The sequence below is a fragment of the Desmodus rotundus genome, chromosome 3 (genome assembly GCF_022682495.2).
Source record: "Desmodus rotundus isolate HL8 chromosome 3, HLdesRot8A.1, whole genome shotgun sequence".
Taxonomy (NCBI): Eukaryota; Metazoa; Chordata; class Mammalia; order Chiroptera; family Phyllostomidae; genus Desmodus; species Desmodus rotundus.
Window position 1 is genome coordinate 19,087,476 of NC_071389.1, and position 14,208 is coordinate 19,101,683.

The 14,208-nt window shown below is 59.7% G+C and overlaps 1 protein-coding gene across 1 annotated transcript in view; it reads right to left on the bottom strand.

The window, feature by feature from the left end:
* SDC3 (syndecan 3) overlaps positions 1-13,981 on the bottom strand; it is a 36,523-nt gene extending 22,542 nt beyond the window's left edge. Inside the window, exon 1 of the mRNA XM_053920437.1 lies at positions 13,684-13,981. Within this exon, the coding sequence (XP_053776412.1) occupies positions 13,684-13,821 (138 nt within the window). The 5' untranslated portion in view covers positions 13,822-13,981. The remainder of the gene's footprint in view (positions 1-13,683) is intronic.
* Between the last annotated feature and the right edge of the window lie 227 nt (positions 13,982-14,208).

Genomic DNA, 14,208 nt, shown 5'->3' on the forward strand with positions numbered 1-14,208 from the left:
CCTGGCGCTCCGCAAGCAGGGTCAGAGGCTGCAGCCCTGGGCTCCAACCATCAGAGCCCTGATCACACCAGCCACCCCCCTCCCTGCTGGGGGCCCCACCAGGGCCGGCCCCAGGCCAGCACAGGGTCCCAGGGAGGTCTGGATGAATGAGCCCCAAAGAGTCCAGCCCAGGAACTGGAGCAAGCAGGGCTTGTGGGGGAAGAACCTGGAGGGGAAAAGCGGGCTCAAAGCTGGATATCAGCAAGGGGCTGCTACTGGAACCCAGTCTTCTTCCCCAAACCCCAGGACAAGGACAGGGTGTTGACTGTCACCCCCCCGTGGTGACAGAGGCCTCTCATTGCCATCGCCCCCGTTACTATCAGTACTGGTCGCCAGCTCAGAGTGTGGCAACATGCTGTCCCCTGGGCCAAGGAAGCCCCAATGCTTGCAATGGCCCTGCAGAGGATGGTCACCATCCAGCTTTACAGGGGGGGCACAAGGGCACTGAGCTGCCCAAGGCCACCCAGCGGACAGGCGGAGGTCATGGTCAGAGCTCAATGGGGCCGACACCCAAACCATCCTCCTCCCACCACTTCTCACAGCCACTCCTCAGAGACACACCTCAGTCCCTGTGTCTCCAAATGCCCCAGGCGCTGACGCCTTCAATACCCAGGCCAGGCCTCACCTCCTCCTGGGTGCTTCTCACCCCAACCTTGTCCCAGTGACCACCCCGCTCCCTGCTCAAGACCCCCAATTCAGCATCTCCTGGGTCGTGGGCCTCAACCTTCCACTTGGTCCAGAAGTGCTCTGGCCAGGAACAAGAGTCCCAGAGATCAGAGTCCCCGGGATGCCTCATGCGGAAGGTTCCGCCTCAGGATCTGCATCGGGGGTGGTTAAATGACGGACCGCCTCCCCCGGCTTCCCTGACTGTGTCACTTTCCTCAGGGCCACACAACCACACACACACACACACACCCCAAGGCATGTCCGCACCCAGGGTCTGGTAAATTACAAGAACGGAATCTCTGAAGGAACCCCAGCTTGAAATTTGCGGTGTGCCTGGAGGTCAGGCAGAAGACAAAGCTCAGAGGCCCTCTGCACCCCCCCCTTAATCACTACTAAGGAGGCAGATGACCAGCTGCCCCTCTGGCCTTGGCTCCCTAGACTCTAGGATTAAGAGCTGGGATTAAGGACAGACACTTCCCTGGTAGCTTAGAGCCCCAGCAACATGTGTGTGGTATGGGTGTGGGTGCAGGTGTGTACAATGTAGGCACACAGGTGCGCATGTGCAAGCACATCCAGCAGTGTTTCTGGGCATGCGTGCAGGTGCATCCATGCATGTACACCTGCGGGTTGTCAGGTGGGCTGAGATGCCTGTGTGGGTCTGGGTGTGTTCAGGTAAGTACACGGGCTCTGTCTCTGAGTGGGACATGTGCACCTGCGGGAGTGTTTCCCCGTCTCTGTGCACCCATATGTGTTCAGGTATGTCTCCACATGTGTGCACAGGCAAAGGTATGTGCTCAGGTCTGTGTGTTCCTTCAGGTACACAAACAGATCTGCAGGTGTGAGCATTCCTACGTATGCCTCAACTCCCTTGAGGTAGAGAGAATATCTCCACATTCATCCAGAGGCTGCTAATATCCATGGTCAAGCCCCCACTGCTGAGGAAGGGAAGCCCCCCACAGCTGAGGAAGGGAAGAGGTGGCAACCTGGGGGACTCCTGAATGCCCCTGGCCTGGCCTCACTCCCGAGCCACTGAAACAGCGGAAGACAGGAAGACAAAGGATCGAGCCACAAAGGTCCTTCCCTACATAGTCCCAGGGCCCACACTCATCAGCACAGACAGCAGCTCTCATACATGCACCGTCCAGGTTGGAGCCCAGACCTAGGCGGAAGCATGGCCCTGGCTCCACCTGGGAAAGGGATACCCTGGGCTTAGCCACAGACTCAGAGACCACGCCCCCTACACAGAGCTGTGACCCCTTCTTCTGGATCTGAGATTGTCCCCAAAAGCCTCCCAGCCCCACTACCTCATATGAGAACAGGAATCAGCCATGCCAAGGCTCAGCTCCTACAGGCCACCTGGGGGCCTCAGCTCTGTTTCACACCACTGGGGGAACCCAAGCTCCACCCTTGAGTTCAGTGTCCTCCTGGGAACAGCAAGAGGAGGGACTGATTTCCTGTGGCTTGGTGCTTTCAGAACTACACTTCTGGAGGAGGAATGAAGGGAATGAGGGGTTCTGGGCCCAAGAGGGCAAGGAGTAAAGAAGAGGTCCTCCAGACCTGACCGAAACCACCTCCTCAGCCCTCTAGGCCCCTGTCCCCCAGGACTCCTCAGGGCTTGGCCCCAATAAGTGGCAGCCAGGGAGATGAGAAGTTCCAACCAGCCAGAGAGTGAGTGAGGCAGAGGTCTCTGGGGACCAGAGCAGGAGGAAGACGAAGAAGAAAAGAGGATGGGAAGAGAGGGGACAGAGGAGAGGAGCAAGGGAGGTTTGCGGTGGGGAGGTGGGTGGAGGCAGAGGGAGATGATCTCTTGGAACCAAACCTGAGCCCCTAGAATCTCATGGGATGTCCACCTTCCAGAAAGGTGGAGTCCAGAAGGGCCCAGTCCAGCCTCAGCTACAGGAGGCGGGAAGGCTGTGTCCCCGGAGCCCACAGCTCCCGGCTGCCAGCCTCCACTCTCCTCTTATGTAAGCTTGGGAATCGCAGCAGCAGGGGGCGGGGGAGAAAGGATAAGGTGTGACAATTGGGGAGAACCAGAAGTCAAAAAGATTGAGGATGTGTGAAAGTGTGAATGCAAAAAAGATACAATGTAGCAATGTCAGAATTGGGGGGAATGAAACAAAGTAACATGTGCAAGGGCTAAACTGGGAGATGATGTAATTGGGGGAGTAGCTGCTGCAACAATGTATCCAAGCAGGGCTCCAAGGAGATAAGGATGTAACCCTGTGGGGAACCAGGCACTACTGGGCCATGTAAGCAAGTTCAGGCTCAGCACAGAACCCTACATGGAGAAGGGAATCCCTGCGTTGGAATCTAGGAGAGGGAGGCAGGAGAGAAGGGACTAAAGCAGGGACCACTGTGCACGAGGAGAGGTTGGTAAAGGATCCCCGGAGGAGGGGCACCTGTACTGGCTTTTGGAGCATAAGTAGAACACAGGAGAAGGAAGCAATCCATGGAGAGTGAACAGCACATGGCTAGACATGAAGGCAAATGAGACAATGTCGCACTGTGTACCCAGGAGTCTTGGGCAGAAGCTGCAAGGATTGTCCAGGGCAAAGGGATGAGGCTGGACAAGTATATTACATGAACTGGTAAGAACCAGTTTTGCACAGAGTCCTGGGCATGAGAACACCCAGGCCTGTAGTCTGGGCAGAACAGAAACAGGTAAAGAGAAGAAATATGATAGAAAGGATGGTGCCCCTGCCCAGGAGTCAGGAGAGAAGTTCTTGGTCCCAGATTAGCTGCCAACTTGCTGTTTCACTTTGGGCAAGCCACTATACCTCTCTGAGCCTCAACTTGCCCATACGCAAAACAAGAAGGCTGAGCTACCAGATCTCAGACGGTCCTGGTGAGGACTAGAGATCACTCCTTCGGCCTTAGTTTTCCCTTCAGGGCAGTGAACAAGTTGGACGAGAGTGTTTCCAAGGGCCCTTCTAGCTGAAATTGTCTTCAGTCCTCTGATCCTCTCCCAACCTGGACTGTCCTCCTCAGCCCACCTGGGGTGTCCTCAGCCCATGGCCCAACCCGGACAGAAAACACGCAACAGAGAACAGACCCAGGTAGAAGCCAAAAGCCCCCAGCCCTGGGTCAGGTCCTCGCGCACAGCAGCCACACAGGCTCAGGTACCCAGCAAGGCCTGACTGGCCTTCAAGTCACCCTCTCGGGCACCGCACTTCACCGCCTGCAGCACCCGCGGCGGCGCGGAGAAGCGCCTGTGCCCAGACTGGACTCTCAGGCGAACTGCTGCGGTTCGAATCCTAGTGAGTGTGCCACTTACTAGCTCTGTGGCCTTGGACACGCTGCTTAACCTCTCTGTGCTTTGATGTCCTTTTTTGGTCAAATCAAGGTAATAATGGTGCCTCCTTCCTAAGGTTGTTGCAAGGATTGAGTTTTTTATATGTAAGACATTCGGCAAAGCGCCCTGCACATGGCAGGCACTCACGGGGTATAATTCAGTATCAACGTTACTCCTTCCATCCACACTCTCGTCGGCCCCCCATGCCAGCCCCTCGGAGCGGCAGGGCTGCACCCATTTTACAGACCAACTCCTCCGCCTGCAGGATGGAACCCAGAGCTTTGCTTGGGACTCACAGCCCATCTTGTAAGCCACTGGGGTCTTTCATGCCGAGGCCCTGTGGGGTTCAACCCCTCAGCCCCAGAACACCCCATGGCACAGTGCCAGGTGCCCAGTGACTATCTGTTAAATGCAAGAAACAACATGCTGTCATTCGAAATAGTGGCCCCGATAGCAATGGCTCCTTCACCCCAAAGGGAGATGTGCCCCCACCTCCACTCAGGACCCTCTTTCAGTTGGGAATTGCTACTTCTAACCACACTTTAGTTCCCTAATACATCATGAGCATTCCCACCTCCGAGCCTTTGTCCACGCTGGTCCCTCTGCCTACCCAGGTGCTGCCATCCTTAAGGCCCGGTACAAAGGATGCCTCTTTCATGAAGCCCTCCCAGATTTTCCAGAACTTCTCATTCCCCTGACTCATGGCCTCAGCTCTTCTCATGTGCTAGCTCCCTCACCTAACTGGGAGCTTCCTAAGGTCAGGAACCAGGTCAAGTCTCACGGGTTCCTAGCTCTCAGCACAGGGCAGACACAGAAGGGACATCAGCAAACAGTGGCTAAAGTGACTGGCAGGTCAGCAGCAGAGAAGGGGTAAGGACGCAGGCACTGGATTCCCCTCCTCAGTGCTCCTCCTACATCCAGGAAACTAGTCACAGCCCAGCCCCCAGCTGGTCTAAACTCAACTGATCAAGTCCCCGAGGCTGGGAAGAGAGGTGGTGCTCAGTGTGATGGGTAGGGAGAGGGACACTGCCACCCTGGCCCAAGCGGGACCACAGACCGGCCACGTGAAGGAAACGGTGTCCCATCCTCCTACCCGGTCCAGCAGGCATGCTCTCCCTCCCCACATGGGCCACCTCAGGTCAGGCCCTGACGTCTCTGGCCTCAGGTCTGAGAGTTCCTCCGATGGGAAGCCTGGAAGGGCCTCTGAGTCACCCAGTCCAATCTCCCCACTTTACAGATGCAGAAGTAGAGACTCAGAGGTGGGGGGAGGAGGGAGAGCTGTCCGTGGTCACTGGGCCAGCCCGGAGCAGATTCACCTCTGAGGTGTAAAATCTTAGGGGAAGTATAACAATGAAAATAAATTAAATAAAAGTAACTGATCCAGCAGCAGCTTCCTTTTAACTAGCTGCCAACTAATTAACTAGCTGCACCTCCCCCAACCCTGCCCCTCACCAGAGCCTAGCGAGAAGGCCTTACTTACTGATCACGGGACAGAGGAGACTGAGGCTACATCAAGGAGTCACTTGCCAAGTTCACTCTGCCCCTTGGCAGAGCTGGGACTCAGACCCCGTCTCAGAGGGGGAGGCAGGGCTTCCTCCGCTGCTGCCCTTCGGTGCCTGCCCCTGAAACCTCACTCAGGCACAACACAACCATCACACACCCCCCCCACCGGAGAAAGGCTCACTGACAAGGCGCAGGACACCCACATAATAACCGGCACGCCCACAGTCCCCGGCACAGGCCCGGTATGCAGCAGGTCCTCGCTAGGGGCTTGCAGAGTGGACGGATCAGTCGATCAAAACACAGGCCCCCGAGCGTGTGCGCGCACAGCCACGTGCCCCCGAACGACAGGGATCTAGGGAAGCGAAGACTGCAGCTACTGGCTAACTGCCTCGCCCTGGTCACGGGGCTTAACCTCGCCGGCCTCTGGGTCTCCATCTGTAAAATGGGGTAACAACACCTACGTCCTGGGGTCGTGGTGAAAACTGAGATAAAGCATGTTAACCACTTAGAACTGTGCCTGGCGTGTAACATGCACTCTCTGAGTATTGGCCATTATCATGTCACCGCTGTCACCATCTGTGCTGATTTCCGCAACACAGAGAGCATCTCGAGGGTAGAGACCAGGTGGGATTCAGCTGCAGACATTCCCACCCCACCGTCAACAGCAGCCTGGGCCTGAGGAGGCGGCCGTGATGGCAGCGGTAAGTGAAGGCAGAGGCAGGCACAGGCGCCCGCACCCCAGCCGTGGGCCCTGGACAGGGAGGCAATTTATGGGTTCCACCAGGCACCCCAAGAAGCAAGGCTATCCTCCCCCTGCGCCCAGCATAACAGCCCCCCACTCTCCCGGAGCCCTGCCTGGTCAGCTCCCACATACCGCCCCCAAACCCCAGCCCAGGGAGGGGACTGGCCTAACGAGCCACTCTGATGCCCACAGCCGAATTGGCAATCAGTTTGCTGCAATTAGATTTTCCACATCCCGCTGGTGACTGATTCCAAATTACCCTTATTAAAGTCTGGGCTGGCGAGCAGGGCTGGGAAGGGGGTGGTGGGGCGGGATGTGGGGTGGGGGGAGCTGGCTGGCAGTGCAGGGGTGCGGAGAGAGCCTTGGGCTGAGGCTGACCTCAGGTAAAGCCGGCCCATGGCCTGTCCCGGGAGCAGGATGAAGGCACCAATCAGCATTTTCACCCTGGCCCCATCCGCACCTCAGAAAACTCTGGCCCTGCGGGGGCGTGATGCCAAGGGCACAGGGCAGAGTGCAGACGAGGCGCAGGGGCAACGGAACACCACCCGCGGGGACCGGCCCCGTGAGCTCTGGCAGGTGGCGTACATCTCCGAGCCCTCTCCTAAGTGAGGGGAACACCACCAGCCCCCCGAATGGCCAGAAGGCCCAGTGAGACCACCTAAGGCTAGAGGGCCAGGCCCAAGAGGGCATCCCTGGGCTTCAGGCTGTGGGCGGCAGGCTGTGGGGCCGACCACCTCCCACCTTTGAGCTCCCACGCAAACGTTGACAGTCACCTGCTCAGAGCCAGGGCAGGTGTGAGGAGCGGAACAGAGCCAAGGAGCTCCCAGCTGGGAGGAAAATGGAAAGAACCCGCTGTCGCCATGTGCTGAGCTGATGCCGCCAACAGCAAGGTCTCTCTGGGGATCGGAGCCTGGAAGAACCTAAAGAGTCATCGGGTCCAATCCGATCCTCTGGCTCCACGGTGGACCTGCAGGCTGCCCACAGCTCCAGAGAACCAAATTCCCCACGAACTCAGGACCACGAGATCCTGGAAAATGCCTCCTCTAACCTGTCCCAAACCCTGCCTGCTCCCGTTGGAGTCCTGGCCCAAGTCCTCCCTCAGAGCGGGGCTCCCGACCCAGGGCTCTGCTCTGGGTCATCGTGATCCTTCAAACCCGTTTCCCACACTCTCCAAGGGAAAACCTCATCCCCACCCTGAAAAGCAAGCAGTCAGGTGAGAGCAGGAGAGGGCCAGGAGAACAGCAAAGCTGAAGCAGGTAAGTGGAAGACAAGGGCACTTGCAGGGGCAGCCCTCTCCTCCTCGGGCACATCATCATTCCTGTTGCTCATTCCCGAACAACACTGGGGCAGAGGTGTTCCTAGCTCATTTTAAAGAACAGGAGACTGAGGCTCAGAGAGGTTAAGTGACGTTGGGAAGACCACACAGCAAGAAATTGGCCGAACCAGGATTTCAACCCTGGTCTGGTTGGCTCTAAGGTCCCTGCTCCTTCTACTACCTCAGGCTTAGAGAACCCCAAACAGACAGCAGCAAGGCCCAGCCAGGGAAGGGTGTTGTAGGGCCCTCTCCACCCAGTAGGGAAGGCCAGCTGTGCCCTCCACCCTCAGCAGCCAAGTAGGGAAGGGCCCAGAGCGCGTGTCCGGGCTGCCCCCACCCCCATCCCCAGCTGGGCCCTCAGCGACTGCTGCTCAGACTCCCCCTGTAATCATGGCTTCCTGTTTGGCGCTGAGAATAGGCCTGGTCCGTGGGGGAGGGGAGCGGCCGCCCCTCTGGCCAGGGCCTGCTCTGGAGGGAGAGGGCCGGAAGTGAAGGCTACACGGCCTCCTGGAATCTTGGAAGGCTAGGAGCCAAGGCAAGGGGGTTGGGGGGCGGGTGGGGCGGGGGAGGAGGTCAGTCAACAAATATTTACCGGGCACTGGTCTGCTGTTCCCAGGATGTGGTGGACCATGAGAGGGGACAGCAAACTAAGCCAGGTGGTCCAGACCCAGTCCAGACCCTAATCCCTACTAGAATGGGGGTCGGGATGGGTGGGTGGGAGCAAGGGCCTAGGCCTTGGGACAGTTTCTGGCTCCAGACACAAAATCACAGGGCTCCAAGCAGCTGGGCTGGAGCCCAGAGCCACAGCCCACAGCACCTCTGATCCACCCAGATGGGGTGGCTGAGTCTCAGCACTCAGACCGCAGGCTGGCCCCGTACGGCCCCTGGCACCTCCCAGCCCACAGGCACACGTCTTGGACCCCACAGGACTCTACCAGCCTCACTCTGTCCCCCCAACCCACCTCCTTGGGAAAGAACATAAAACTCACATTCCTGGCTTCCTTCCCTCCTTCCTTCATTCAGTCATTCACTCATTCAAACCATTCAAATCTGGGCCAGACCCAACGCTGGCCACGGAGGCTCAGCAAAGGCCAAGGCAGCCTTGGGCTGCCCGGGAGAGCTCGCAGCCTATGAAGGAAGCATCCTCACACTGCTCCTGACGGCTACGTGACTTCCAGGTCACTCCTCTTCTCTGAGCCTCAGTCACTCAGGCCAGAGAGAGAGAACCTCAGGAACAGTGGGTGGGGCCAGCACCCAAGGTCTGCGCCGCAGGGGTGTAAAGCTGAGCTCCCCACGACCAGCGGGGATCAAAGGCAGTCCTGGGCACCAGCGCTGGGGACATCCAGGGCAAGTCCATGAGGAATGCGGCTTTTTAGAGCCCTCCCACCATGAGGTTGCGAACACTTCCCCTCACCTGTGCTGCGACCCCATGGCCTGGACACGAGCCCTGCCCCGACCCCAATTTTGTTGACAGTGCCCCACAGTTTACAAAGAAAGCTCTCCTGGATCCGTCCCCAACGACGTTCACAGGAGCTCATTTAACAGGTGACAGCACTGTGAGGTGGTGGAGGAGCACGCCCCTTCCCCCACCTAGCATCACCCACCTCCAAGGCCAGGGTGAGAGTTAAGTGAGGAAAACAAGGGACTCACCTGGCCCAGAGCCTGGCAAAGAACAGGCCCTTATGAAACAGCAGTACCATGGGCATAATCTGGGAGGTGGGAAGGCCCCAGAGAGGTGAAGTAAGTTGCCCAAGATCACACAGCAAGAGGGGATGAAATCAGGACGGCCGCCCAGTCCCACCAGCCTGCCAGGCTCTAGCTCAGTCCAGCGCTGCCACTTCCCAGCTGTGTGTGACCTTGAGGAAGTCATTTAACCTCTCTATGCCTCAGTTTCCTCCTTTGTAAAATGAGGGTTCCAATACTTCCTACCTCCAAGATCAACGTGAGGAATAAATAAACGTTGGTTCTATTACTAAGCCCTCAGAGGTGTGGAGGCCGCCTCCCAAATGAAGCCCCCAGCCCCCGCCAGACTGGGGAGATGGAGGCTTGACCACCTCCCCCCACTGCTGCCTCAGTTGGCTCCAGCCTCCAGGAACCCTATTTTGGCCCCTCCTGGAATGACCCGCCCCTCTGCCCCCAGCAGCTTTGGGGGAAAGCCCCGGCTCCAGCGGGAGGCACGGGAGGGAGGCCTGTGCCGACCTGGCTTCTGGGGGGAGCTCTGTTGTGCCCTTCTCCCCTGCAGGATGCCCCTCGCACCCACCCCACTGCTGCTCTAGCATCTTCCAGAGCCCCCTCGCCCAGAGCTGCGCTTCCCGCCCCTGTGTTGCTGGCAGCGTGGGGGAGGGGGGAGGGGGGACCCGCTAGGACCCTGTGCCTCCATCCGTGAGATGGAAGGAGTCATTGGTTTTCAAAAGGCCAAACCCTTTTTCTCCAGCAGAGCTCAACCCCACACCAAACCCCACGCCAAACCCCACGCCGAGGGGAGAGGGGAGAGAAACACACTGCACCCGCAGCTGGAGGCGGGGCAGAAGGCACCCGGCTCCGACTGCGCCAGGGGGATGCTGTGACCCCCAGTATAGTCCTGTAAGTCAAGTATTTGTCCTCAGTTGACAGATAAGAAGAAAAGCCAAGGGTCGGGGCAAGCTACAGCTGGCTCAGGACGCATGGTGGCCACTGGCGTAGCTCAGCTCAAACCTCCTCCTCCGGATGCCCTCCTGACCTCTCCAGGCTCCCTCCTGGAAAGGCCCCACCCCTGAGGGCCGACTACAAGGCAGGCTGGACTCAGTCTCCGCAAGGGGCTCATCGTCTCATCACAACATCTCTGCGAGGCTGGCACTGGGGCTGTCCCCATTTTACAGATGAGGAAGTTCAAACAGAGAAATCCCCTACCCAAAATCACACAGCAGGTGTCTGTCCCCAGAGCCACTGCCGCCTTAGAGGCTAACAGGCAGCAGGTCCCTGTGGTGTCCCTGTGTCAGGCCCTGGACTGGAACAGCCCAAGGGTGCCCAACTTTGCATTTCTACAGAGAACAATCTTGCCCCAGTAACACAACATTCAGAGTCAACTGGCGTGCTGGAGGGGAGAGGAGCAGGGAGCCCTTGAGAGGTTGAGACAGTGGGGGTGGGGAAGGAGCAGGAACCACCGGGGGTGGGGGTGGGGCTTCAAAAGAATGATACCCTGATTGATATCCTCTCCCCATGGTCCTTCATCTTTTCCCTTCCCACCCCTACCAAATTCCCAACCATAGAATGGCAACTTTGTAAAAGAACAAGAAATGAACATTTGTTGAGTGCTTACTAAGTGCCAGGTATTGTATTAAGAGCTTTACATATTCATTCTCATATTCTCCCCCATTGTACAGTGGCAGCAAAGGCACAGAGAGGTTAAGTAACTTTCATAAGGTCACACAGCCACAAAGTAGTGAACTCCCATCACTGGGGGTATTCAAACAAGACTAAGGAGAACCTAAAGTCCCATCTGGCCCCGAGCTTCTATTATACAAAAACATGTTTCAAAGCTCGAATTTCCAGGATCCCCACACTCCAAGCCTCTCTGGGTGGTGACTTAAGTACAGCAGCTGAGGTGGCCCTGCAGGCAGATGTCCCTTAGAGTTACAGTCACCTGGTTTCTCAGAAGAGAAGACTCCGCAAGGCAGATGCCAGGAGACACACACACACTCCCCAACTCACCATCTGCAGCATAAATGAGATCTGTTATCCGCACTGAGGTCTCTCTGGACGCTCTCCCGACCCCCACCCCCAACACACACATACTCCCTTTCAAGCTGGTAAGCAGACCAAAGGGCCACCTTGTCCCTCCCCTGCCCTGAGCCAGCCACTTCCCACCCCAGTGATCTCCTTAGCGGACCCACCACAGAGGCCACTCCCGGAGCCATCCCAGGTGGGGCTCCTCAGGTGTAACTCGGTCCCTGCTCCTCCGGTGGGGCACCCCTGGCAGCTGGGCACCACCCATGAACCTTTGCCTCCCAGGCCAAGCAAGGTGATTCCCTTCCTGCACACCCCAGGAAGGTGTGAGGCCTGGAAATAGACCCCCCCCCCCTCCTATCCTCCAAGTCGACCCCGGCCAGCCTGCGGCGTCAGCCCCAGGCCACAGCCCAGACTGCTTTATCTGCCACCCAGCACTGGGTCTGAATCACACCCTCCCCCTTGACCTCACATCCAGGGTCACCCTGCCTCACTGAGGCCCTACTATGCACCAGGGCCTGCCCCCCGCTGTGCTCTCAAATCAAGTCCTCCCACCACCTGCAGGGCAGTGAATTATCAGTGTTGGTCTTTGAATAAGGAGCAGTCGTTCAGAGAGGGATGGGACTTGCCAAGGTCGCACGGCCTGAGATTCCTGCAGGGCCTCCACGTCTAACGCATTTTGTCCGGAGCCCCTTTTCACCCATCGATACACCAAATGTTTACTGAGCTCCTTCTGAGGAGCAGTGCACACACCCTCTCCGTTCACCTTCGAGGAGGGTGTTAGAGGCCCATTTCACAGACGGGGAAGGCGGGCGGAGGCTCTGAGAGGTGAGCTGGTTTCTCAAAGGTCACACCACGGGCCAGTGGCGGCAGCAGGATTGGAACCCGAAGCTGTGAGGTTTCTAACACTTCAGTTTCAAAGATGGTCTTCCAGAAGGGTAGCTAAGAAAGTGACCCAGCTGCTAGGATGGGCTGGGTCTCTGTCCCTCCCAGGGACCTCTTCTCCTCACCCCACCTCGGGGAGGAGTGGGCTGGAACATCCAGCTCCCGCGTGGTACTTCCGTGGCATTCAACCCTCTCCTCCCCCCAGCTCACAGCGCCGGACTGGCAAGGTTGGTGAGCAGCCCATCTGCCCAAGAAGCAGCCTCCGAGCCCCTGCCTGTCCTCCTCCCATTGCAGAGGCTGGCTGACTGAGGGTCAAGGGGACCCGCAGGGGTAGGGTGGGCTCTGGGTGGGGGGTGCCTGACAGGCCTGGGTCCATTTCGGCCTCAGGAACAGGGGACAGTATAGCTCCTGGAAGGAACCAAAAAGATTGGGCCTAGAAACCCCCATCTCGTTCCCAGTCCAAGCCTCAGACATGTGCCCCCTGGGGAGCTCACTTGGGGCCTGAGTCCCTCAAAGGGGGCAGGAGGCCCTTCCTCCCTATACTCTCCTCCTCCTGCTCCCTCAGTTGGAGCTGGGACAGAGCTCAACACGCTGCTGCTGCCGCCGCTGCGGTCACTCAAAGGGACACTCAGGAGTCACCTCGTACATATGCACCCACCTCTACCTGCACACGCTTGGCCCCCCTCAGGGCTACATGCCCATGCACCTGCACGCGTGCGCACACACACATCCACACACTCCCGTGGGTCCCAGCACACGCCCCGCACAGAGGTCCCTCCATCCCGCACACTCCCCTGCAGGCACACACAGCTGTGGCCAGCGGTCACCCAGCCCAGTCTCTGGTACCATCACAATGGGTCACCCTCACACGACCAAACACACAGGTAGGACACGGTGGCACTCACCCGTCCCTTTCACCCATGCACACACCACAGGTTCCAGCACCCTTCACTGAAGTGGACACACACACACACAGTCACCCTCACTCACCCCCTCAGGTCACCTTCACACAAGTCACCCTCCACCCCTCCCCTTCTCTGGGCCCCCACAGCCCTCATCAAAGCGACCCCGGGAGGAACCAAATACACACACACTCCCCCAGGAGGGGAAACAGACCCGATGCCCTAACAGTGGCCGCGGTCTGGGCACACCCACGAGCCAAATCCACGTTTACTCCAGACCCAAGACACACCCAGCCCTGGACCCGCGCCCGGCGACCCCCAGCCCGCCGTCAGGCCCTCCCCGCGCCCCTCACCCAGAGCAGGGGACCCCGCTCCGCCCTCGGGGAGGCGGATTCCCAGAGCCACTGGGGGGGTGGGGGGCAGCGCCGGTTCCCGCCGGGCCTCTGTGGAGGTGTGCCAAAAGGAAGGGGACCGAGCCCATAGAAGGCGACCGACGGCGGGGCTGGCCTTCCCCCACCGATGCCATCCCGGGGCGGGGGGGGGGGGGGGGGCGGTGCTCCCACAGGAGGGGCGAGGGACGCAGTGGGGGAGGGGACCGGGGTATGGCGAGGGGGTCCCGGAGCGCGTCACTCACCCCGGCGGCGCGCCCAGCCAGCAGCAGCAGCAGCAGCGGCGGCAGCAGCAGCCCGCGGGCCCCGGGCCCGGCCGCAGCCCCGGTCCCTGCGCCTGCCCCGTGGGCGGCCCCGGCCCGGCGCGGTGGCCCCGGCTTCATGGCGGCAGCGGGGAGCGGCGGGCGCCTTTGTTCCCGAGGCGCGGCGCGCGGGGCGGCTGCTCGGCGGCGGCGCGGCCCGGCGGCTGGACCGACGCGCGGCTCGCTCGGGGCTCCCGGCTTGGCGGCCCGGCTCCGCCTCGCGGCTCCGCGCCCACAGCCTCCGCGCTCGCAGGAAGCGTGCGCCGCCGCCGGGCCGCCCCCAGCACGGGCGGGGCGGGAGGAGGGGCGGGGCGGGGCCGAGCGCGCCCCCCGCCGGGTGATCCCCGCCCCTCGCGCCCCCTGCCCCCTGTGCGCCCGCCGCCCACCGCCACCAGCGCCCCAGCTCCCCGCCAGAGCCCATGCGCCGGGGTCCCCAGCGCGCCCCGCGCCGTGGCACAGGCAGTCCCC